The sequence below is a fragment of the Strigops habroptila genome, chromosome 5 (genome assembly GCF_004027225.2).
Source record: "Strigops habroptila isolate Jane chromosome 5, bStrHab1.2.pri, whole genome shotgun sequence".
NCBI lineage: Eukaryota > Metazoa > Chordata > Aves > Psittaciformes > Psittacidae > Strigops > Strigops habroptila.
In genome coordinates this window covers 33,600,075-33,625,719 of record NC_044281.2, presented here as the reverse complement: position 1 = coordinate 33,625,719, position 25,645 = coordinate 33,600,075, and the positions used below count along the sequence as shown (strand labels likewise).

General features: G+C 38.6%; 1 protein-coding gene across 6 annotated transcripts in view; it reads left to right on the top strand.

Moving 5' to 3' along the window:
* FAM13C (family with sequence similarity 13 member C) overlaps window positions 1–25,645 on the top strand; it is a 54,846-nt gene that overhangs the window by 21,621 nt on the left and 7,580 nt on the right. For all 6 annotated transcript variants that reach the window (XM_030487332.1, XM_030487333.1, XM_030487335.1 and 3 more), the window contains 5 exons: window positions 6,988–7,138; window positions 12,672–12,882; window positions 14,090–14,228; window positions 15,662–15,743; window positions 18,010–18,221. In XM_030487332.1, coding sequence (XP_030343192.1) covers window positions 6,988–7,138; window positions 12,672–12,882; window positions 14,090–14,228; window positions 15,662–15,743; window positions 18,010–18,221 — 795 coding nt within the window. The remainder of the gene's footprint in view (window positions 1–6,987; window positions 7,139–12,671; window positions 12,883–14,089; window positions 14,229–15,661; window positions 15,744–18,009; window positions 18,222–25,645) is intronic.

Sequence of the window (25,645 nt, the reverse complement as noted above, 5' to 3'; positions counted from 1 at the left end):
TCCTACATAAATAATCTATGAACAGTACAATGTAGTCTAAAAGGTACTTTGGTTGTAAGGTGGGAAGAAAGGAGAGTTGGAGTGAAAAGCGAAAGTAAGGAAAGTCAAATAACACCTGTGACACTTGAAACAAGAGCTATTTTCAGAGGGATTATGCCAGGATGATAGTGAGAGGGTAGAGCACAAAGTTGTTTGTGTGATCATGTCAAACAATAGATGAGCCCAGGCTAGATTTTCACAATCAGCAACATGCTGGAGGCCAAATCCAAGCTTTGCAATTATTCAAAGTGAGACACATTATAAAGCATCTTCCATAAACAAGGGTATCTGCATGCTAGCATAGAATATGTTTACACACTACAAGGCAATGAACAATACTGGACGTAAACACAGAGCAGATAATATTTCTATGTGTAGATCAAGACAACAGACCATCAGAAGCAGCAGAAAAAAAGAGTTGTGGGGAACAGAATACCATTCCTTTCAAACCATGGAAAAGACAGCTTTGTTTCCATAATCAGCCAGAGAACACGTATGTCTATTAATAGATGCCTCCCTTTCATTAGGAGAAAACCACAATGTGTCCTTTTAAAGGAATTCAGACTTAATCTTCTCCTTACAATTAATTATTTCCTGTGCATTTGTGACATTGTTGTGCAGCTCACTGTTGAAAATTACAATGCTAACTAGTAAGGCACATCTCATGACCAATATAAGGGAGCATGCTCAGCCTCTGTCTAGCCAGTTAAGGCTCTGGGAGAAATCATTTATTGTTTCTTTTGAGAAGCCCCAATGCAAATAATCACCAAAGCTTCCACCTAAAACTTCCATTTAAAATTCTTGCAAAGGATTTCTTAAAGGTTGAGATAAAATATTACAATAAATAAAATCAGTGTAAGATATTAAAACAGATAATTAGACATAAAAACAAATTTCCAATAATTTAGGAGGAATGAGCAAGAGTTACTTTCTGGTGCTTTCTTCTGCAAAATTTTAGATTTTATGGTGTCTCAGGTCTACTGCAAACACAAGTGGACATGGGTCATAAGAAAATAAATTCTCTTCTTGGATTAGAGAGATTGGTGTCTCTCTTCACTGCTCACTCATGGCATTATACAGACCCAGGGCATATCTTGTTCTATCTTACTGTTGCTTGCTTGTTCCCCATAAAGGAAGTTCTGAATTGAAAATGTCATATGCCTCAAGACACAAATATTGCCATAACAGATACCGCAGAGATTTGTTTATGTTCACATAAAATATGCCTATCTTATTTTAACCTGAACTCTCAGACTAAAAAGCAGGGAGATGCTTTTATACATCACTGTTCTAATGTGACACATAAAAGCATTAATTTCCTTAGAGTGAAGGAATCGAACAGGTTGATATTTGCTAAGTTTCTTTTCTATATGACTCATTTCAAAGGCTATTAAATGCTGAAGGGTTGGATTATTCTCCTTCTCTGCCTCAGCTGATTTCATAAATCCAGTAAATCCATCAATAAACTAGATAGAATAGTTTCCTGTCCTGGAGGGACAAGAGCAGGCCCAGAGGCAGGGTGCAAGCACCCTTAATATTCAGTAACACTGTGTATGGGGCAGGGTGTTTTCATTTTAGGCAGAAAGCACTAAGTCTGGGCTTTGCTTCTCCTCCCTTCTGCCCATCAGCATTCAGACTGAGACAGAGCAGGGTTCATGGGTAGGCAGACATATTCTCTTTCCCTCTTCCCTCAGTTCTTAAATTTACCAGTCCTTAGGATGTCTGCAAGGGTGAAACAAAGGATGCTGATAATAGTAATGCTTTATCAGGGAAAAGAAATTATTTCTAATAGCAGTGGCTCTCTTTTGGCCATTGTTAGCTGTCTGCTCTCTCTGTGGATGTGCAGGGAGCACTGGTTGATTAGCAGGTTTGTCAGTGCTGTAGCTCTTGGCGCAATACAGGAAAGTGGGGGGCTGCGAGGCTTCATTTGACATGCTGTCTCCCATCAGGCTGTGGCCCGTTGGACATGCTGACCAACATGTCACATGGCACTGATCCTGTGGGCACTGATCCTGTGGGGATCTCCAGCTTGGAGAGGCACTTACCAAGAAACAGTTGATGCTATTTCAGGGCGATCCCACTCATTGCCAAAGCATTTTGGTGATAAGTTGGGAGAATTTGCTTATTCAGTGTCCCATTCTCCAGAGGCATTTAACAGTGTGAGTGCAGGTGTGTGGTATTTACCTCTAGATCTAAGAGGTTGTCTATCATCTCAATAATTCCTCATCCTAAGACCTCAACTCTTGATTTTCAATAATCATTAGATGGAAGGAGAGACAGTCAGTGGCTTACTTGTTTGTAAAGTTGGTTTATTTACTATAGGCTGAGCTTCCTCTTCAAATGGCTATCCTTTTGAACTGTGTGTTCTCCAGCAGGTGAGAATATGATACTTTAATGACTATGTTTTCTTAAAGCATTAGCAAAATTTACAAATAGAAGTGCCACACTTCTCTCTTTCTGTTTTCCTCAGACTTCCTGTAAATGTATTTATTTTTCCATTATCTTTGATCTGAAATAATGCAGAAAGTTTTTTCTTCTAGTGGAATTGGCATAGCTCAAGTTCTCTGAATTGTCAGTTACTTTAAGAGGACAGAAGAAAAGACAAGAAACTTTTCTCCAAGATGATTATAATCGCTTCCTTTTCAAACTTGAAAAATATTATTCTTAAAAGGCAACAATATGGTTATTTTTCCAAAGAAAGTTAAGGATCCATTTAAAATATTATAATGTCCTTTCATTTGCATTAGCATGGATTGGAAACACTAGTGTTAGGCACCAGAGTAAAGCTGGAATGAACATCAGTTCTGAAATATTTGAACTTAGATCATTAGCTGATATAATATACCATATCTTAAATTACTTCAGTGATATAAGTTTTCCATAGAAGAGCTTACTAAAATTTATGATGGCACTCACCATGACCTAACATTTCCCTCTCTATGTATTTTAGCTGTTTTTGTTTGCTTCTAACATGTTTTGCAACTTCTTTTAAATGGCCAAGAGCAGAGATGGCCCAGTTGGGCCCAGGGACAGGTCTGGACCATGGAAGAGTTTTAAATAGCATGTGCACAGGCTGGTTCATCTCCAGATCACATGTATTGCTGAGTGTGTGCAGGGCAGAAGAGTACACATCCCCAACACTGTGGTAGGATGCCTGCAGTCACACCAGAGCTGTACAGATGCTGGAAAGTATTGGAGAATTAGGGGGAAGTTGGAAGTGGTCAGTAAGTTTTCAAATTAACCTGGAAGGTTTTAGAAGATGAAGACATCTCTCTTCTTGCTTTCCTTTTGCCAACAGTTGGTAGCATGTTAGCCAGCCCCCCGTGAGCCCAAGGATAGAGGACCTGCTGCCGGTTGCTGCTATATGGCCCTGTCCTCTCGCAGAGTACCTTCTTGCTGTGATTGGGCTGCAGCTGCAGAAACACTGCTGCCATAGAGCAAGAGGTCTGAGGCTGGCAGGATCCAGCCCAGCTGCTCTGGCACTGTTAGTACTGCAAGCAGCCCTGAGAGGGGCAGGACAGGCCATGCGGCAGGGCAGGCAGCAGCATCGTCCCTAGCATTTACTAGGATGCTCCTGTTGCTGATGAGTTGGTGAACCTGGGCAGCTTTGTGTTTGGCCTGTGCTAAAGCTATGTCTCCTTACATGTGCTCCCATAAATGTATGGTGGCTTCTCATTTACAGCGCACTGTGGCAGTACCATAGTACTCAGCTTATTTTAGGAGTAAGATGAGGTTGATGGCATACTCCAGGTTCATCATCTCCCTGGTAACATTAAAATGATCACAGCTACTTACTCTTTCTCTCCCTACATCAAATCCCTGTCAAGGGCACATTCATGGAATTCTGTAAGGTTTTTCTATTGTTATTATTATTATATGATTTTTTTTTTTTAAGTATTTGGCGGTGACTGGAGATTTGCCATCCACCCACCTTCCACAGATGGGTGAAAAATATCATTTGGAGCAATTGAATATAAACCAGCTGGTGAATTACAGCCTAAGCATTGCCAAAATACAGTGTTTAACAATGTAGTCTGTGTGAATGCTTTTATACTGAATTTGCCATAAATATTAATGTATCATAAGAAATAGTGATGCAAAGTGAATGTATTTTCTTGATATGGGATTTTTTTTTTTGTCAAATACTTGAAGTGACAGTCTATGATGGTTAGGTATTTTTGACAGTTATTAGCCTATGTTCTCCTTATTGATACGTTCTGGTATGTTCGCCTGTGTTCTCCTTACTTGTCATCAGCAGTTCTCTTGAAAAGGTCCGGTCTGGGATCAGATCACACACCTCACTGATGTGTAACTGGTATAATCACCTTTTCCTAGATGATATTAATGACTATAAAACACTGCCCATCTGTCGTGATAATTCCACAGCCACTTCGTTGGGGCCTAGCTGGGATGACAGGCAGTGGAAAATGAGGCCTGTCATATTATGAAATCCCTCCCCAAAACAGTGCCATGGATATGATTCAAGTCAGCATCCTTCCCTAGACAAGGAAAATTCACTGCTGCTTGAAAACTGTTGAAGGTGAGATGGTTTCCGTTGTTCTGTCTCTAATTGAAGAAAGCCCTGTAGAGGATTAAAGACGACTTTGAAAGTAGGTCATAAAAGATGCTCAAATTGATCATAAGAATTCTACTAAATACGTCAAAAGCAGGAATCCAGGCAGGGATCACTATGACTGCTGGCTGACACATAAAATGGGCACTAAGGTGATACGGCTGTAAAAAAAGGAGCTGAGTGAATTCATTTTATTGGTCTTCACTGATAAAGCCAATGTTGCGGACATTTGTATACCTGGCATACCCTTTCTAGTAGACGGGTCAAAGGAGACAAATTAATTTGAAATAATATATGTAAAATATTGGACCAAAGAGTCTCAGTAAGTGGCAAGGAAAGATGCCAGTCGTTCAAGGGATCCTGGAGAAACCAAGGTGTGAAGATGAGGCACTGCTGGCCAAGATGGGTAAATTATCCTTACAAATGGCATCAGGGCCAAAGGATGGTAGGTTGTTAATGCAACTTGTACCTGTCAATAGTAAAGGTATGTTCTGCCTCATACCATAGAAACCAGCTCTACGTTATGCCCTATTTTTAAAGAATAGTATTACATTTAGGCATTCAATTACAAATCAGTTGTTGATCTTGCAATCATTTCTTTCTGGTATTATAGGAGGAGATGTCAAAATATATCTTGACAACAGATGAGAGGAACTTAGTCCTAAAATGCATAACACAAGCCATTTCTTTGTTCACATGTCTCTAATATCAAGCTGCTTCTAATAGGAGTGGTCAAAGCTCCTATTTGAAGGAGAAGAAAGTTTTTCTGGATTTCCCTTTTGACCTAAGCTGAAGCCAAGTTCCAAGTGCTTGTAACCTGGTCTGTTTTGTGGAACAGGATATGGATTTTGAAGCACTCCTGACAGCACATAGAGGGTCACAGGATCCAGTTATGGTGATCTTGCGGCTTTTTTAAAACTTCCCTATTTTGAGGTATCTCCTAGAAAGAGCTACTTTCTGCTCCTTTTTCACCACCTGAAGTCTATAAAAGGAATGAAAGGTCAAGGCTGAAAGTCTTCCCTGCTGTTCTCAGCCAAATTAGTTTCCTTTTTTTATTTTTTAACCTAAAAAAACACTGGCACGTCTGGGTTTATAAAAGGGCTGTATTACAATTAAAATAATGCAAAGACATTAAACTACTCACTATGTAGGTGAGATATTGTTACACAAAGGAAATAATTCCAATAAATTCGTTGTTTCATTAAATGAATCAGTAAATTGGTTTCAGGTCTTTGACAGAGCAGGGAAAGAAGCTTTTGAGGAATTTTTTTCTGTTGCAACTCATGGGTTTTTTGGGAGGTGGTGGTTTTTTTTGGTGGGGGGGTTTGTGGTGATTTTTTTTTTTTTTTTTTTTTGTTGGTTGCTGTTTGGTTTTTGTTTGTTCTCTCCTCTCTCCCTCCAGAAAATCCTCTACAAATATGTACCATTTGAGTGACTTAACATTTCACGTATATTCTGCATGTGCCAGCTGTGTGATTATTAATACAGTCTTAGGTGATTTTGTTTATGTGGCAAGATGTGTTTCCCTTGAAAGGGGGGAACTGAATGCATGAGGTATCGGTAGTGACTCATTTTGCCCAGTCAGATGGTGATAAGGGCTTTCACAGCATTTACATCACAGCAAGATGCTTGTGTCAGATTGTACAGCTGAATATTGCGTGCAGCATTAAAGATTGAAATGAGAAATGAAACAAGCATGACACAGTAGCTGATGTTATATTGTGATGTTATAGATAATAAGCATTGTCTTCATTGATTTGTCTGCAGCGAGTGACAATGACCTGTTAATTTTACCTTTGCAATGGATAAGAAATGATCTAGTTGCCCTGTAGCAGCAGTTGCTGCCTACATAAAAGCTACATCTGCATAAAGAAGTATCTCTAAAAAAGCCAATTAAAAATATCTCTTCCAAGAATCCCATGAGGGATTGTGTTCTCAGTAACTCTTTGTTCACTGCTGTGTATGGCACTCACTGGCTGGAAGAGGGAGACTTGTTTTTTTATGAATGGTAAATGGGGAGGGACAGAATGTCATCAGATCGTGATGTCAGTCCAATGAATAAAATACTTGCTTAATGTATTGCTTTGAGACCAAGAAAAGGGACAACATCTCAGTTTGGCTTCCGAGAATAAATTGTCTTTTGCTGACGAAGTCATCTTTCCCACGTGTCATGAATAATCCATGTAAATTGGGATTTAAATAACCAGAAGTCAAGAAACTCGCGGAATAGTGCACATTTGTTCTCTTGCATGTCTTCTCAGAGCTGTTAGTGGAACACCCCTTTGCAGGACCTGCTAATGGGCTCAGTGAGTTGAAGAGCTATCGCTGTGTTCTGTTGTTCTCTATCTAGCCCAATGTTCTGCTTTTGTCTGCAGAATTCTTTGTTGAAGCTACAAGCCCTAGAAACCGATCTGTGCTCTGCATTTCTGCCAGCCCAGGAAGAAACATCTCAGCTGCCGGCATCCAAGGATCCAGCCCCTTCATCAGCCCAAACCAGTGTGCAAGCTGATGGAGCCAGCTGTGGAGGTAAGCGATCATGTCGTGATGTGTTCTCATTTGCAATTATAAAAAAGCCTTGTGACTTGCAGTTTAATATCAGATTTGCAGTCCTTTGGGAAGCAGTGCAGAGCTAATGCTAAGCACCATTTCATGATGCAAATGCTGTGTAATGTAAAAAGGGGCAATACCTCTTAAAAGAGGTATAGCATTCTGTTTTTCTGAGAGGGAGTCTTGCTTTTCAGACAGGTTTCAAGAATCCTCATTCTTTTTTTTTTTTGTTCAAGTAATTTTACGCTGTTCCTTTGTCTGTATTGTGTGAGATCACCTGCCATATCATGTAATTCTACTTTTGTTATTCTTTTTGTCAGAGCAATATCACTTCATTTCTCCTATTGTTGATTTTAATTTAATGCATCAGCAGAGAGATAGCAAAGGTGAGTTTTACAGCATACAGATTTTAATCATTCACAAACCTGCATTATTACCCATCTGGGCAATCTGTGGTGTGTTATCACTCCCTCTTTCCTCTACATGGAAATAAATAGCCTTAAGGCTCCGTGCTATTTTTGTCAATTCATAGCTTGTAGTCACAGGGCTGGCAGAGTCGTGATGCTCAGTAGAAGAGGAATCACTGATTGTGAAAAATAGGTCAAAGGCAATATGACTAACACATCTCTAACACAGACAAGTGACACTAACAACACTAACACAGACAAGTGACATGAATACACATATACTTAAGTCATTTACCATGTATGGTTCAAATTAAGGGACATAGGTCACTAATCCCTTTGCAATTGATGTTATATGTCAGAATAAAGACAGGGTGTAGTAGAACTTATTTAGAAGCTGTTTGCTCAGAATTTCAGCAAAAAATGAGTTATTTACAAAAAAAAAATCACAAATGATAATGTTCTACTTAAGAAATTTTAGAGTATGAGGTTTGCATTGCACAATTAAGGAAAATTGTAAATGTAAAAAATACTAAATATCTTGGGGGTTAGGTGAAAAAAACCCAAACTTTAATACCTTATAGAGCTTGCACTGGTGCTAGTCCCTCGTCATGGATCTGAGGCAGAGACAGATCTCATATCTACGCTGCACAGGCAGAGACATTTTGCAGCCCATAGAAAATCTGCACTGACTCTTTTCCTTTATGTCCGGGTGGGTTTTTCCTCCTCTTCCAGTAGTTTACTGAACAATTTTGTTCTGGTAATTTCACAATTCATTGTTAGGATGGTTCATAATTGTTTCCTTTTCTTATTTATGCTGGTTTGACTGGATTTTCTTTTAATTCATAGTGGTAGTGACCCCTACTTCTGATACCCTCTCTAGCTCCTATTTGCCTATCTACAGCTACACAGGCAAATACTGGATGATGTAGCATTTCTCTCACACAGTTCAGAGCATGCTCTGTCACTCAAGCAGTTCAAACTTGTGCTTTAGTTAAAGCTTACTTATTTAATGCATTTCAGTATACTCTCATTCCTGCCAGCATCTGCTTTGTAGTTTGTTTTTTGTTTAATAACTTGCCATTTTGCATAGAGAGAGCTAGTCCTAATTCTGTCTCTTAAATTACTACCAAAATCTTCTGATTTATTGGGTTAGGTACAGTTGTTCACATGGGACTGTTGGCTATTTCAACTTGAACTTGGATGGAAGTCCAGAGAGCTGTAGTGGGCAAAGAACAGAGTCAGAAGATGTGCCATATATACTACATCTCTAGTTTATTAGCCTTTGCTCAGTGAATTAGGCAATGAAAATTTTAGTATTAACAATGTATAAATATGTTATTTTTAAAATAAACATGAATCTGTAGTCTATTTAGTTTATTTTTTTTCACATTTCAGTCAAGAAAAATTAGAAAAAATACATTTATTTCAGGTATTTCAGGATGCAAATTTTAAGAGGTGAACAGCAACTGAGCAAAATCAGCAAATTCCAGTCTACTTTTGTGTACATAAAAACTTGAATTAGACCATAAGTGAGACCATGAAGAATCGTAAGGTTTTTTTGAGGGGAAAAAAAGAAAAGCAGAGCGTGAGTAATTTCTATAACTTTTTGATATGAGTATAAATTGATTATGTGACTTGAGCAGTGAGCAGCTGAACTTAACTACAAGGTGTTCTAAATGTCTTTTAACTTAAAAATCCTGATATTGGCATTCACAGATATAACGATGAACACATTATACCTGCATATTCTTTTTTAGATACAACAGATTTCAGTGTATTATTGGTTTACTTCACAATCAGAAATACAGACTTGTACCGAATGACTTGTTGTCATATGATCCAAGTCCACATTATGAAGCATACTGCAAATTATAAGATACTAGATCTTGGCTTTAACTCCGCTGGTGAGCTCTTGCCAGTGCTAAGGTGGGCTGAGTAGATGAGATGGAGTAGATACAGGCCAAAGAGTAACTTACTCGCTTAGCTAGATGTGGCTTTAGTTCCTAGTTTTGGAAAAGATAGAGGCTAAAATTAGATCAGACACTTGAAGACAGGTAGATGTTTGGTCAGTTCTTGGGCTACTCCCAGGATAATGCTTAGTGTCTTTTTTAGGATCTATGCTGAACTGGAATAGGGATGATGGCACGAAGTTTTAATTAAAAATGGGTCTGGTTATAACTTGTCATCATCCTGAGGTGTTCCTCTATTATAGTAATCAGGCTGTGTAAATGACTCAATCTGAATGACTTGCTGACCACTTCTGGATATTAGATAGCGATTTAATGCATTTGTAATAGGGTTGGAGCTAAAACCTTTCCTGGAGCCATACCAAAGTTGCACCAATTTACCAGCTTTAGTGGAGCAATGCTGTCAGGAAGCCCTGGTGCCAAGGAAATTGAAGATCCCTGGTTTTGGGAAAATTCCCAAATTCACCTGGAATGCAGGTTGTCTCCCTTTCTTTTGCTAGCTGAATAAAAAAACCTCCTTGAACTCTCTGCAGCGAAGTATGGTCGCTTTTATACCTGAGCTGCTCCAGCCACTACTTGTCCTTTGCATTTATCTTCTAGGAGTGTTTAGTCTTGAATGTGTGCTTTTCTTCTGTTTTTGAGTCTGGGTTGGGCCTAGTAAAATTGCCTGGTTGTAAATGTGAAAAGGAGCAAATGCCTGTGACCATGTAGTTTATAAACAGTACAGGCTCTTTATAAACAAGTACTTCTTGGTCCACAGAAAATCAGAGTACAAATGTTGGAAACTTTTACTACACTGATCATACACAGACTGGCTGATTTTTTTTTTTATAACTTTATTTTCCTTTCATAGTAAGGAGACTGCTACTTAATATGATTATAAAAGAATTTATTACTTTTAATAACAGTGTTTGAGAAATAGTGAAACTATTCTTAGTCACCCTACTTCACCGTGATTATATTTCTTGAAGTTCAAAGATGGTGAAATAAAAGGAAGGAATCCAGTTTCTTCTCATTGACAATATTGTTTTTCAGAAGTAAAAAAAAAACAAACCTAACAAATCAAACCCCAAACAAAACTATTAACTTCTTTATGTCTTACAGCATAAGGCAAGATTACTTACCAGAAAGAGACAACACTTTTGTTTGTAGAACAACATTTATCACTGTGTGTTGTCTGTGTACATAATTTCCCATGACTGGTACAATCTCTACCCTTGTTTCTCCCAGATGCCTTTCTGGATCTCTCTATGTGTGGGTTTGAATCTCATACACAATTTAGAAGTTTAGGGTGTTGCTCTGGTATCTTGGAGAGTTGAATTTGACTTACAGAGTATGAAGTACATAGAGGAAAGAATTAATAACCAACTACATTGTCTCATTGTGGAAATGCTTAACATATTTATAATTGATGGTGCTGTTAAAGTAATATAAACTTAGAGATACAAAAGTTGTGTAACTTTTGCATAACACGCTAAATTGTGATTATGTAATATACAGTTAGATTTTTTATTGTCTGTAAAGCAAAAAGAGTTGGATAGTGCCTAATAAAATGATATTTTAGACCACTGTAACTATTCTTTTTTAAACCAATAGTTGAGTTCTAGGAAGGCAATGGTTCTATCAAGGGTGCCATTCAGAGCTGTTTTGTCCCCACTGTCCAAGTGCAACAATAGGGATTTGTAGCTTCCATATCTCTTGGGCAGAGGTCAAATAAAAGCTATACAAAGATTCCATTAAAATCCAGAAAGAAATACCAACTCACCATGGGAATGTCCTGTCCCATGTACAAAGGAGAAAATGGAAAGAAAGCGAAGATGAAAGAACTTTTCTAAACCTGCCTGCTCTTTTGTGAGTAAGTCCATGTACGGTTTTTCTGTGCAGTTTTAGACTTCCATTGAAAAAACAGTTTCTGTGAAATGTATTAGAATGCATGCTAGACTGCAAATATAATACTGATTAGAAATAACACACATGCTGCCTGGAAATACATGGTTTTAGAGGAAAAAATATAATGTGGCCGGTGTAAAAATATTATGCACTATGGAAACTGATATAGGGGAACCTGAGACAGAGCACATTCTTTGCTTTAACATATATTAACTCTTTTTTTTTGGAGGGAGAGCTTTTATGAGATCATGGAGTTTCTTCCTAAAAGTATAATATGATTTAAAGCACAATCATCTGATAGCAAAAAATCGATTAGGCTAGATCATCCTCACCCATTTCACCCACAGAGGATGAGGAAGATTTAGTAGTTCTTCACATGAATGTAACCAGGAACAGCCAAGGGAAGATGAACTCTTGGTATTCCCTAGAGGTAGGCTCTGTAATGTGCCCATTATTTTCCATGTTATCCATAAACAGTGCAATGAGGTTCACCAATTCCTACTTTTCCAGTCCAGAATGAACCATTCTGACTTCTAGCTTGACCATCTCTATAGGTCATATTTTACCTTTTGAGGCACCCAAGGAGAGGCTTCCATGTATAGCCCAAGACAACAGTAACACAGTACCATAAGCATGACTCTTCCAAGTAGCAGTGACTGCACACTACCTTGAATAACTACCTTGAATGTTATTGGTTGTTTTTATTTTCACATCTTGTGTTCTTCAGACCCATGGGTATGTAACTTAAAATCTTAATGAAATTCTGCAGGATACTGCAAGCAACACTGGAGATTCTTAGCATCAGGACATACGTATTTTTGACCTGCTTTTCTCCTGACCAAAGGACTAAATGCTACATCACAAAATAAACTTGTTTTGTATATTCGCTGTCTTCTTTAGAAATGTGGCTTTCAAAAGCAAACAGATCTATGAAAATATGATTAATGCTACTATTCTGGAAAACTCTCCATCTTTGTATTATACTTTACATTATAGTTTACAAACACACCCATCCACCTTCTCCCCTGGAACTCAAAATTGCTTTATGTGAAGGCAGTAACCATCCTTTCTGTTTTCTCATCCTTGGTATTACATTCATCCTGCATGTGATACTTTGCTGAACTATTTGCTGTTTACTTTGAATACTTATGCTTTGAATATTACTGCAGGTATAGATATGTATTTATCTAGGTAGCTAAGCATCTTGTGTGTGACCCTCAGTCATATTGGCTTGTGCTTGCTTTTTAGAGCCTTTGCCAGCTCACAGAGACTGGCAGAATGACATGGACAGCAGCCCACAAGAACATCACTCCCTAGGGACCAGTCGACTGCTGTATCACATTACAGATGGCGACAATCCTCTTTTGTCACCACGCTGTTCTATCTTCAGCCAAAGCCAGAGATTTAATCTAGACACAGAGTCTGCCCCTTCTCCACCAAGTGCTCAACCTTTCATGATGTAAGAAATTATATTTTAATCCTTATATATTTTAAATATTTTTTGTACAATCTACAGTCATAGAGTCATATAGCCATGTAACCCAAGGCTCTGTCCAACCTGGCCTTGAACACTGCCAGGAACTCTGATGAAGCATTCATCACTTCTTTGGGCAACCTGTTCCAGTGCCTCACCACTCTCGCAGTGAAGAACTTCTTCCTTATACCTAAGCTGAACTTCCCCTGTTTAAGCTTAAACCCATTACCCCTTGTCCTATTGCTACAGTGCCTGATGAACAGTCCCTCTCCAGCATCCCTGTAAGCCCCCTTCAGATATTGGAAGGCTGCCTTTGACTCTTCAGTTTTTATCAGCCACTTTTTTTCATACGTACTTCAGCTACAGTTTTTTCATACTGTAGCATAACTTTACATGGTTAATCTGCAATATGTGAAACAAGATCTAGCATTTTTTCACTCATAACACAGTATGTTATTGTTTGTAGTCTTTGTTAATTATAGTTAGCAAGGAACAGTTTTAAAAGTTTGTGTTTAGTCTGATGAGTGAACATAAAATAGAGAGGGCTATCAAGGTATAATACTAAAAATTTCAGCTGTAATAGAACTATAGCTTCAGTCATTCACTAAATATGAATGTCAGAGCATATGAACAGCCCATATATGTAATCTCCAGAAACGAATGGTGCATTTCAGACAGAAACCAAACTTTCTTAAAATTCTATATGAACATATGAACAATAATCAGATCTATTATTTGAAATTGTAAAAAATTAGAAATTTAAGTGCCTTCAAAATGAAAATGTTTATTCCCAGTAATAAAAATCTCCCTGAGCTTACTTTGGCAAATCATATTGTTACAGTCTCCCATTACAGTTGGAAGATTTGTGAAATAAGATGAGGGTATTAAATGTAAATACTGGATCAGGTTGTGACCTACTAGATTAAACTTTTGAAAAATATTAAAAAATCCCACAATTAATGGAAAAAAAAGAGAGTAAAAGACAGATGGTGAACCCATTAGTATACTCTAGGGGTACCTTCAAGCAAAAGAAATTATTTTAGTCTTACTTTGTAAGACTAAATTGCCTCTATGTGAAAGAACTTAGATGCATATTCTGAAGTGCTGGGAAAGCATAAAGTGCGCCTGAAACAATGCATGGTCCGTTATAGCCACTTCTTTGATTCAGCTACTATGCTTTTGGCTTTTGCAGGCCAAGAAGTTCTTCTAGATGTAACTGTGAAGACTGCAAAGAACCACACACAGTAGCACAACTTACCAAGCATCTTCAGAGTCTCAAGAGAAAAATTAGGAAGTATGAGGAAAAGTTTGAGCAAGAAAGAAAATATCTGGTAAGATAATAACTGAAAAGATAAAGGGAAACACTGCAAAAGGCAGGCAAGAATCCCAGTGTATTTAAACTTATGCAGAAAAAATAGCAGAAAGCGTATTTTTGGTAAAATGAAATTGGAAAATCATCAATGAGGGAATATCTTCTTAACATCTTTCAGGTTATGCAGTAGTTCTGAGGCTCTAATTTACATTTTCTTTGGATTACCTTTGTTGCAAAATATCCATCTTCTAGATGTGTAAGAAGTGTGAGTCTGCGAAACGTAGCTGACAGCTTGTGAACCAAAATGATCCAAAAGATGGAAAGCTACTTATTTGCTTTGTAGAAGTCATTTGCTTGGAAACTGTTGCTCTGCTGTGCAGAGTCCTTCATTCAGGCAGACTCCTGTAAGCATTCAAAGCATAGAGCTCAATAGAATCTAATGGCAGAAATTAGAGAAATAAAAATTAGGATGTGTTGCTGGGGGGAGGTGGTTGTTTCAGGCCAGTGGTATTCTCCATGCAGTGTATGCAAGATCATTGCTCATATCAAGCTAATTTGAGTAAGGTGAATTGTGCAGTATAAACATATCGAAACATCTGTCATGCTAAGGATATGTACAGTATGAAACAGGGAAGTTACAGGAAAGTTTGTGATATTTTATGACTACATTAAAATGAAAATTAAGCAAATTATGTATTACCTTGTAATCTCAACAATGGCAGCAAACTTAATCATACATTTGTGAATCGTACTGCCTTATGGTCATCATATACGTTTAGGAGTAAGATTTCATACCGAAACAGTCATTGCACTGTGACCAGAAAAAAATTACTTCTGAGGTTTAATTTTGCAAAACTGTTTTGCCATTTTAAATGTCTGAGTGTTGAAGATCCAGTGTAAATTGATTTTAATTTGGAGGCAGTTTCTAAATGCAAAGAAAGGACTGATATACAAAGCTTTTGTGGTTCATCCTCTGTTGCACAGGATTTTTTCGTTTGATTAATTAAGCAGTTCAGTTGAAATTTTTTAAGTGCTGTTTTACAAGAGAATCCCTGTCTTAAAGCAGTAAGAGCTTATCCCTGTAAGGGAAAGAGAGCTTGTGTTACCATGCTGGAAGTCACTTAGGAACTTGACCAACATGAGGTATTTGGTCAGTCCTTTGAAATCACTGAAATTACTTATCCAATTAGTCAGGGACTTAAAAGGTTGGGGTTTTTTTAGGATCAGAGCTAAAATAGTCAGACCCATGTAGCACTGTGCCACAATGGGGAGAGACAAGTCATGACAAATTAGTACCATGATCAAGCCAAATGCTCTGCATGACACTATGATATAGTGCGGTTGGAACTATGGACATTTTTCGGCACACTGTGTGTGGATATGTTTTTATCTGTTTGATTGTATAACCATCGATTCCTTTGTTTTATTCTTCCTTTTTTTCTTTATTTTCAGCCTTCTCATGGTGACAAGACTTCCAATCCTGAAGTTCTGAAATGGATGAATGATTTGGCCAAAGGTCGTAAGCAGCTCAAAGGTACATAAAGCATGTCATTTCACTTTATTGCCAAAGCTTTTGGAAGCACCACTGTACCTGGAATATTTTAGAGTTAGTTTTCTAACCTCTGTGTTGTGCTTATTTTTCACAATGCATGGCAATAATACTGCCAGCGACAACAAAATTATTAGAGGGTATGATTTGCCTTGATTCCTGAAATCAAGGATAAAAGTAAGCTGATTCAGTCCTCATGACAAGGCTAAAAAGAGGAAGAGGAAAAAGATGCCACCTCTCCCTCACCACTATAAAAATTCATGCAAAAGGCAATTCTGGATATTTTTATGTGTGTCTGAAATACAGAACTACCAAGTTGAAAGTGTCCTTGTAATAGTACAAATGTAGGTGCAAAATGTTCCTTTACAACTGAGATTATATGGCTTTAAAGCTTTTATTTTTTTGATCATAAAACCAGATCTTTCCCTGATATTAGATTTGGTCTTCAGAGTCAAGTTTTGCCCTTGACTGTCTGCATACCACCCCATTAACGTCTGTGGGTGTATCACATGCTTGCCTTCAGGGAGAATGTAGCCAAGACTGATTGATTTTTCTTTTTTTAAAGGCTATTTATAATTTATCTATTTTTTCCATTATAAATGAATCCTCACTACTAATTAAATTGTAGTATTATCTTTCATCTCTGTTTTGGATATAATTAAGAATGTAGCTATAGAGGGTATGACTGTGGTAAATAAAGAAATAGAAACATCTCTTAGTAAATTTCTTCTGGAAGGTTCTATACTATGCTGCATGATTACTAGATTTTAATTTTTTTTTTTTTCCCCTGAACTTTGTGCTGCAAATCCAGGAAAGGCAAATGAGAGGAAACGGACAAACAATGTAGTAAACTTTCTGAAAATTATCTCTCTGACTAAACCATTCCTTCAACTCGCGAGGAGGCCTAGCTTTTGTAGATCAGCCTCACCTTTACACCCAAAATGCCTCAATCCTGAAAACACCCTTGATTTTATTATCCTGCTTTTAAGTAAAGCAAGATTCATGAGGTTCACAAAACAAGTGCAACTGAAAGGGAAAAACACTTAAGTGCTTGTAGGTCCTTCTTCAAGTCCGTAAGGCTTATGCATCCTTCCTAGCTCTATGAGTTTATTGTTTTTCCCTACAAATCTGGCCTGTATCCTTATACTGTCACAACTGAGCAAAAAAATTTATTACTGTTTCTGCGCACATTTCAATAAATTTAACATATTTGGAGTCATCAGTCTCCTGCCTTGCCCACAGCCCTTCACCAGCCAGGCATATGACACGTACAAAGCCCAGGCTCATGTGAGCTAATTCCAATCTTTATTCAATTTTCCTGTTGCTCTGTGCAGGTCTTTAGAGCTCCACGGTCTTTGGCTTGATGTCAAGCTAATATACTTACACACTTTACTGCGTCCAGGCAGGTTGCTGACTGGGAAGCTAGGCCAAACTGTAACCTCTATGTCTTCTGCTGGGTTGCTCAGTTACTCTTCTGCCAAGGGAAGTCACTGAAACAAAGTGTCTGGTTCTCCTTGTGAGGACCAGCTCAGCAGCCTGGCTGGGATAGCAATGCAGCCTCTGGAAAGGAGGGTTATGGTTTAAATTCCACTAGAGAAGAGTGAAATTGGTTATGCAGACCTGGAGTACATGGCTCCACCAGCCTGGCAGATGGTATGGTGGGCTCTGTGACACAGTTTGGGCTCCTCAGCCCTGCCCAGGTGAGGGCCTTCGCTCTCCTCACTTGCACAGCAGCACAGGAGGGCAGGCAAGCACAGCTGGAGTGAGAGTGCAGCAGGTGCCTGCAGAGACGCTGCCTCTTGTCCAGGAAGGTGCCTGTGAAGGACTGCATCCTCAGACAACAATTCCCACAGAATGCGTAGACATGTTTTTACTTATCCAGACATCAAACCAATTGAGAGTGCATGGGTTTGGTGAGAAGAAGAGGGGGAGAGAGAGACCTCTGCTTCCATATCCTCTCTCTTCCCCCCCAAACCTCCCACAAATATTCTTAAGGGTTGCTTGTCCTTTTCAGCCCCTTCCCTAACCTCATTCCCACAGAAATTCTGCACTGATTCTCCTACCCAGGCCCCAATTTTTAACCCAGTGCCTCTTCAGTTCTCACCTTTAATGTCAAAGATGGGCTGGGAGGAAAAAGAGAAGTACATAATGGTATGCAAGAAATAGGAATATTTTTTTTCTTGTAGTGTCAGAGGAAACTTCTTTGCAACTATTTCTAATCTATTTACTTACCAAGTAATTTTCCTTTCAGAGCTGAAACTAAGAATGTCAGAAGAGCAAAACTGTACCTCTAGAGCACCCCAAAGAAATGATCATAGCGAAAGCACTGGGACCTCTAAAGAGGCTGGGACACAGGAGGGCACAAGCATGGAACCAGCTCCCTCGGTAGAAGAAACCATGGACAGTGTATTGAGACGATTAAAGGAGAAAAGACAACACTTTAATCTTCCTGAGACTATTAAGGTATTTAAGAAGTTATGGCTGTTTCTTTTAGAACATTAGCATCTGAGGCAGATATTAATTAGTACGTAGCTGTCTCAGGGTATGCCGATGCATGTGCATCCTATGACTTCTGGCACTGCAGTGCATTTTCTCTCAAACAAGATGGGAACTCTAGTGCAGTTTTCTGAAGTCTACTTTTCTGTCAAGAGTTGCACAGAAAAAGAGGTGCAAAAGGGGTTTTCAAATAGTGCTAAGTGCTTTTTGCTCAGAGATGCATGTACAAAGCTGTTTGCCAGGCACTGCTGAAACCTGCCTACTTGAGGTTGTGTGTGCAGTAAGCATGTATTCCAGTGTGTTGAAGATGGTGTCAGCAAAAGCATTCCTATCTCGAGTCCACAGGAACTGTGTGACTAAAAACGTTCCTGAATTTACCCCTTCACCTGAGAAATGCTGAGAGCCTCTGCCCAGTCAGTAGATAGTACTGCACTAAGATCACATGGATAACACGACCATCCAGTCTGCTTTGCCCTTCTGATCCGATACTGCCTCTGCTCTTCCACATTCTCAATTATTGTTCTAAATGTAGGAGCAGTATTCCATGAAACATGCTTGGTTGGCTGGGCAATTTATTTTTGGTTTTAAATTAGTACATATTTTAAAATCCTGCTGTACCTTCACACTCCTGGCATGTCATGGGGTCTGCCAAAAGCTCTTTTGCAAAACAGATTGTTCCTAAGAATACTACGGTTTTGGCTATTTTTGCTGTCAAATGATGTTGCTATTCTTGAGCAAGACAATGAATTGATTCTGGGTGGATTTCAGTAGCAAAAAATACGCAGCGGATAAGTTTATGTTTGTTTGTTTGTTTTGTTTTCTTCTATTCTTTGTTCTTAAACATCTAGTTGCTATATAGAACTATGTATAATGATGCCGTGCTTTTTAGATCTTGAGCTCTGCATACAAGACTGATTTTTTAATAATTTCTTTTTATAAACTACTGTTTTTGAAAACCTGAGATGGAAAAAGTGTTTCATAACCAGGATCCTTTGTAAGAAAACAAAGGATGACAACAAAACCATGCTGTTCTGTATGTAGTCCTAAAATCCCAACAATGCAGACTGTACTATACTATTTTCAGTTGGTTTTTTTTCTTTAATTATGCAAGGAGTGAGATGAGATGACAGCAAAACAGATGCCATGAGGAAATCCTGGCCAGGAAAAATCTCTTATAAGTTGGATGTGGGTCTCTGTCCCACTCATTTTTTTGATTAATTACACTTCTGATTTTCTAAAAGAGAACCTCCTAAATCTGTGCAATGGCAGTGCTGGCTTGAAGTATTCTCACAGAGAATTCTGTAAATGCAAATTAAATGTTTGCACATTTAATATTTTAAAATATTTTTTAAGATCTTATTTATTTTCTTCTTGTATTCTTGTGGAAAGAACTTGTTTTGAGAAAGCTACCTGTTAGCAGAGGTGTTTGGTAATAGTTCTAGGTAACTGCTATGGAATAGAGGCTTGAAAATGAATAATATGAAGTCAAAACGAGCTATTTCAAAATTACATATTTTAGTCGGTCCTTGAGCATAACATTAAAAAAGATTGGTTTTTAATTATGAATCAGAGGAGAATGAACCTTATCGCACTGAGGAGATGAAATGAATCAAGGATATCTGCAGGTTACAGCAGATCAAAGTCTTCATTTCAGCTACAGGCAACTTCATTGTTACTGTAGACATTTTTTATGTGCACCATATTATTTTGTATATAACATTTAGATCCTGTACCAGAATCTGAGCTAGATTAATAGTAAACTAATAGGAGCTACATGTTTCTTCTTTCAAGATTTAAGATTTAGCTATTTTGGTCAAGCATAATGTTTCCATAAAAGCCTGCCAAGTTCTCCCCTGAAGTTCAGCTGTGGAAAACCTCTAAGGCCCTGCTTAAAAATGAGAGAATGTGTGTCCTTAAGAGAGGTGCAGAGTAAAATCCTGAACCACGCAGTATGTTTAAAAAGGAAAAACCGTAAGATCTGAATATGAAATAGCAAAATGTGGTTTTCAGGACCAAACACCCCTCTCACAAAAAAGCCTGTGAGTAAATTTATTGAATGAGAAGACATAGAGAAAATTGGGGTTGGCCTGTGAATGATTCAGTAACCCAGAAAGGGATGGGCACCTGTTACTGTTTGTGTCACTAGCTCCTTGTGCTGGGAGCTGGCAATTTATCTCAACAGTTCACCTCATTTTTAGGTACAACGCTTCAGAAAAAAAAAGATTAAGACCATGAACGTAGGATCTTGTTCAGGAGCTGAAAGGCAAATAGACATAATTTGAATCATACTATTCAAAAAACCCACCAAATCCCCAACCCCCAAAACCAAACCCCAGCTCCTGACTTTTAAGCCAATGTGAGCGTTTAATGGCTGGGGATGTAATTGGTGCCTCAGTCACACCAAGGAGGAGCAGCAACCCTGCAGTGCTCTGTTGTGGTTCACCAGAAAACATGGCCTTTCACAGTGTGGCTACAGTCAGACATGGCCTGATCTTCAGCTGAAGGAAACGGGCATTGTTCTATGGATGTGTCATGTCACTTCTTGTCTTCCCTTAAAATTTTTCTTACTGCTTTTGTGTTAGAGGCTGCTACCACACAACCCGTGTGGCAGACATAGCAGACCTTGGGAATCCAGCCTCAGTGCCTGCATGGAAACACAATGCTGCCTCTAAGAGTGAGAGGCCTCAGCCAGGCCCGGTCCTCGCTATCATCCTGCCTGTCCCCAGAGTTTGTATTTTCTGCCTGCGAAAACAGCAGTGAGTTTAAAACGCATAATCATTCAGGGAACTATCTAGTGAGGAAGACAACTTCATACAACATTTTGCGTGCATTTGTCCTGAGTTTTGAAAACCAAACTACAACCCGAGCTTTATTTTATTTGCGTGTGTGTGTCCTTTGTCTTTCTTTATATGCAGCAAATAACTTCTGCCTTATGTTTATTTTGAGCATTTGCAGTCTGTCCCCCAAGGTTTTTCTCAGACTGGCTGCCTTTATGTATCTGTCCTCTCATTATTGATCTGCTTCAGTTCATCTTCTCCTTGGCTATGAAGCAGTGTTTTTATTTAATTAGCATTGAAGTTTCTGCTGTTGTATGCAGCCTACAGTCCTAAGATGTCTCAGATAATTCTGTAGGTTGTGATTCTGCCTGCCTTCTCTGATTCTGAAATTATCATCCCTTTCAAACTTAGCTGAATATAAACTGTCTTGAGATTGCTAATAAAATGAACTAATGAAATAGGCCCAAATGTCAAACCCTCCTGAGATTGTTTCTCATGTGTAAAATCAATATTAATGATCACCCCGTTTCCTCCTAACCATTCAGCTGCTCCAGGCTTAATAGGTTTTGAGAGAATTAACCTTGTATTAATTATAAATAAACAAATTACCTACTTTATAATACTCCTGCATTCTAGTTAGCAGTTCCTTCTCTTCATGCGAATGACAGAGTTTTGGAGTGATTAACTCATGCAGACCTTCAAGGCAAAATGTGATTAGTGGTTCTGCACTGTTTTTGCATTTTGGCAGCAAGGAAAAAAGGTTTTGCTCCTGCTGAAGTTAATAACAAGGCACTCCTTTAATATCAGAAAAGCATTCTTTCTTCTGCACTTGATGTCGTTTTAAAAAGTAGAGGCTAATTATTAAAAACACTTCTGCAAGTTGTCAATACAAAGACCTAGTGGTAAACTTTCTGCAGAAAGGCACTGTGTTCCCCCTTCAGCTCCCAACTCCTTATGGTGGATGAGCTGTCCTCCAAACCTCCGAACACTTGGCCCTCATTCATACAGATGTGTCATGCCTGGCAAAGACTGTGGAAAAGGACATTAGTTTCATGTGCTTCTTGCTGTTCCAACCCAGATGAAAATATGCAAGTGTCAGGAGCAGATCTTTTTGGGAATAGGGGGAAAGGGAGAGAGGAGAGCAATGCCAGTTAAATTGTGTGCTCCTTGCAGCAGACACCTGTACATACACTGATAAATCACCAACACTGACAAACTGCATTGATGAAAAATCAACATCCTTCTTTCTGGTACCAGTGATTCATATTCTGATTTTTGAACAGAAATCAACTGCAGTGTTAGGTCTTCAGCAGAGCAAGAATTGTGAGAGAGGAAGAAAGCCTGCCTTCGTTCCCATTGTTACTAAAGGGCTGTGCTTTCTGCAGCTTCCCCATAGTGGTTCTACAGATGTGTACTCTTCAGCTGCAATTTCCTGCTGGCTGATCAGATTATTCTTCCATTTCATTTTAGAGATAGCACCTTTCTCTAGTAGGCTCAGCATTTATCGGTTATTCACATAGTATCACAATGGTTGGATATTTAGGGATTTCATTGTGAATCTATCATTCCACTCTGTAAATGTGTTGTGTTTGCATAGCTGAAGCTTTCGGTTCTTCATCCCTTACAAGCCAAGGCAAATCTATTTCTCTTTCTTGATGAAAAATTAAAAAGTTGAGTTATGTCCTCTCTGTTTTTGCAAGTTTCTATGATTTTCTCTAGAATGGTGGTTGTTCTCATTTGTTACAACTAAATCATATTTAATATGTAACAGGGAATGTTAGCTACGATTTACGAACTGACCTGGCAAGCAGAAGTTACTAACATACAGACCTCATTAATTAATTTCTCCCTAGGATGGATGAGAAAAATATTTCTTTAGTTTTCTGTTACAATCATTATTCATAAATGCTACCTAAACATTGGAAAATGTCCTAGAAAAGTACTGCACTGAAATCTGTGCAACCTTCTACTCATGTGCTGCAGTGGTCTTTTGTGAGCCTGCCTTTCCAAAACCCAACTGATGAGATATACCTCATGTGCATGCAATTTGGCAATGATATTGAAGCAAAAACCTCTGCTTGTTTAGACTTTCTGTCAACCAGTATTCATAGAAAAAGTTTTGAGATGCAGGCTCTGAGTGAGTGACACACAAAGCTTCTTGCCTTATTGGCTGAGACCATAGTTTGTACCCTTGGAAACTTTCCAGCTTAGGATGAAGTGTTCTATCAATAGCCTAACACTGCTTCCTGACTTTAAGCCTGTTAAATTGTTTTCATAGAATAGTAACTTTGAAAGAAATCAAGGCAGTCAAGTATTATAGCTTTGTATAATGACAGTTAAGAAAAATAAGGTTCCAGCCTTTCAGTAGACTTTTATTCATGCATCTTTCTTCAGAAGAGCGAGCGCAAGTTCAGACCTCAAGGAGTCCACTTTGGCCAGACAAAGTAAATACAGTGTGTTTTCCGCTGGGAAAGGCCTAACCTAAAGCCTACTTTAATCAGTAGAGTATCTCCATAGCTCTCACCAGCTTTGCATTAGGCTTTCAGAGGGTAACGTGTACTTTGCTTAATTTAAAACTTCAGTCATGTAAATTTGGACTCTGTTCTTGCTAAGTTAATGCCAAGTCCCCATGACCTCAGTGCCGACAGAAACAGAATTCATTATTAATGTTTATCTGGGGAGAATAGATTATTAAGCAAATACGTACCTGTACCCTTGTCATGAAATCCTGACTCATAATCTTATAAATAACTTTTTTAAATAGGATATGACAAAAAAGCAAATGGCTTTGGAAAAAATCAGTCTTCAGAAATGTCTACTATATTTTGAGACTATTCATGGACAACCTGTAAGTATACCATGGAAAGATAGGTAAATTAAAAATTATCTAACTTCTCTAACAAATATTTTTGACTCATATATGAAATATATTTAGATGAATTTTACACAACATAATTTTAATTATTTCAGACTAATCTTCAGGTATAAATGTTATTGCCTGATACTGATGAATTAGGTTTATATTTAAAAAAATAAATTAAAAAGGCAAGTTCCCAGTGGCCCTGTATCTCTCTTCATGATTGGAAGTCGCAGGTTTTTGCGATAAAAGCGGAGGATTATACAGCCACAGCAGACTTGGCTCATGCATATGATAACTCTGCTGTGATGTATGAAAGGTTAGAATGCGTAGCAATGGTAAAAGGCTTACAGGGCACCGCCTGAGACATGAATGACAGGACCTGTCATCTGTGTTCCCCTTTATTTCACAGCAGCACTTCTAACTATTAATTAAAATCCTTTCAAGAGACTTCATTGCTGAATGTAGGTACAAACCCAAGAATTGCCACCACTGGTGAGATGATGAGTTGAAAATTTGTCTACACGCAACTGAGGAATTCCTCTTTGATGTCCATGTCTGTATTCTTATGACTGTCTCTGGTTTTGACTTGTAATTGTTGTGGTAGAGAAAAAAGGAATGGCACCAGCATGTGTCCAAAAACATGCCAGCTGTTAATATCACTGTGATCTGAGTCTGGTCTCTCTGCGTCTTGGATAAAATAATTTTTGTCCATCTTCTTTGGGCTTGGAATGAGAGCTTAGGGAGAGAGAGAATATATAGGAATATATATATAGAGAGAATATATTTCTTAGGAAATAATATTTCCTAAGAAGGAGAACAAAGAAGAAATTGAGTTATTAGTGCTATATAGAGGTAAAAGAGATTTGAAGATTCAAAGAAAAGAAAATACTAGGTCAGGCTTTGCAGCATGGGGTTCAGAGAGGCTGTTTCTCCTCAAGGTTGAAGGAGGTGAATAACCAGCTAAGCAAGAGGATGCTAACTGCATAAGGAAAGAGGTGATCAGTTACACTAAGCTGTCATGAGGGAACCCTAGGTCTGCCAAACAGCTCTGACTTAAAGTCACACAAAGATCAGGGACAGGCAAGAATTTAAAGCAAGGAAACTGAAGTTAGGCAAGATTTTTACATCTTCTTTTTGTTGTTGAAAATGAACAAGCAATCTGGAGATGCTCCACACAAAGTTGCATACTTAAATAATCATGTCTCTTAGAGAAGCAAGTTTTAATCTTTCTACCTATTCGATTGTATTTTCCTGAGGGAAAGGGGTGAAGAGTCTGCATGCATCCTGAGCACCAAGCGCAGCTGGAGAGTGAGGCCAGCGAGGCCCACACTCAGTGGCCAGCACAGACCCTGTGCACAGTTCAGAGCTGGAAGGGCCCAAGAAAGAGATACCTGCTAGGGAAACTTGCACAGGTTGTAAAAGCCAGGGGATGATGACTTGGAGAAGGCAAATTGATGAGTGCCCAGGTAGAGGCACTCCAGTGACATTAGCTCACAAAACAGGTGCCTCTCTGCTACCAAAGAGGTGTCCCAGTGCAGAAGATGGATTTTCACAATACTGGAATATTGACTGCTGAGGCCTCAGATCCTGGGTTCAGCTGTAGCAGTTATTTTTCTCCTTCTTAGTAGCTGGTGCAGTGCTGTGTTTTTGACTTTAGTCCAAGAACAATGCTGATAACACACCCATGTTTTAGCTGTTGCTCAGTAGTGCTTACCCTTAGCAAGGACTTTTCAGTCTCATGCTCTGCCAGTGAG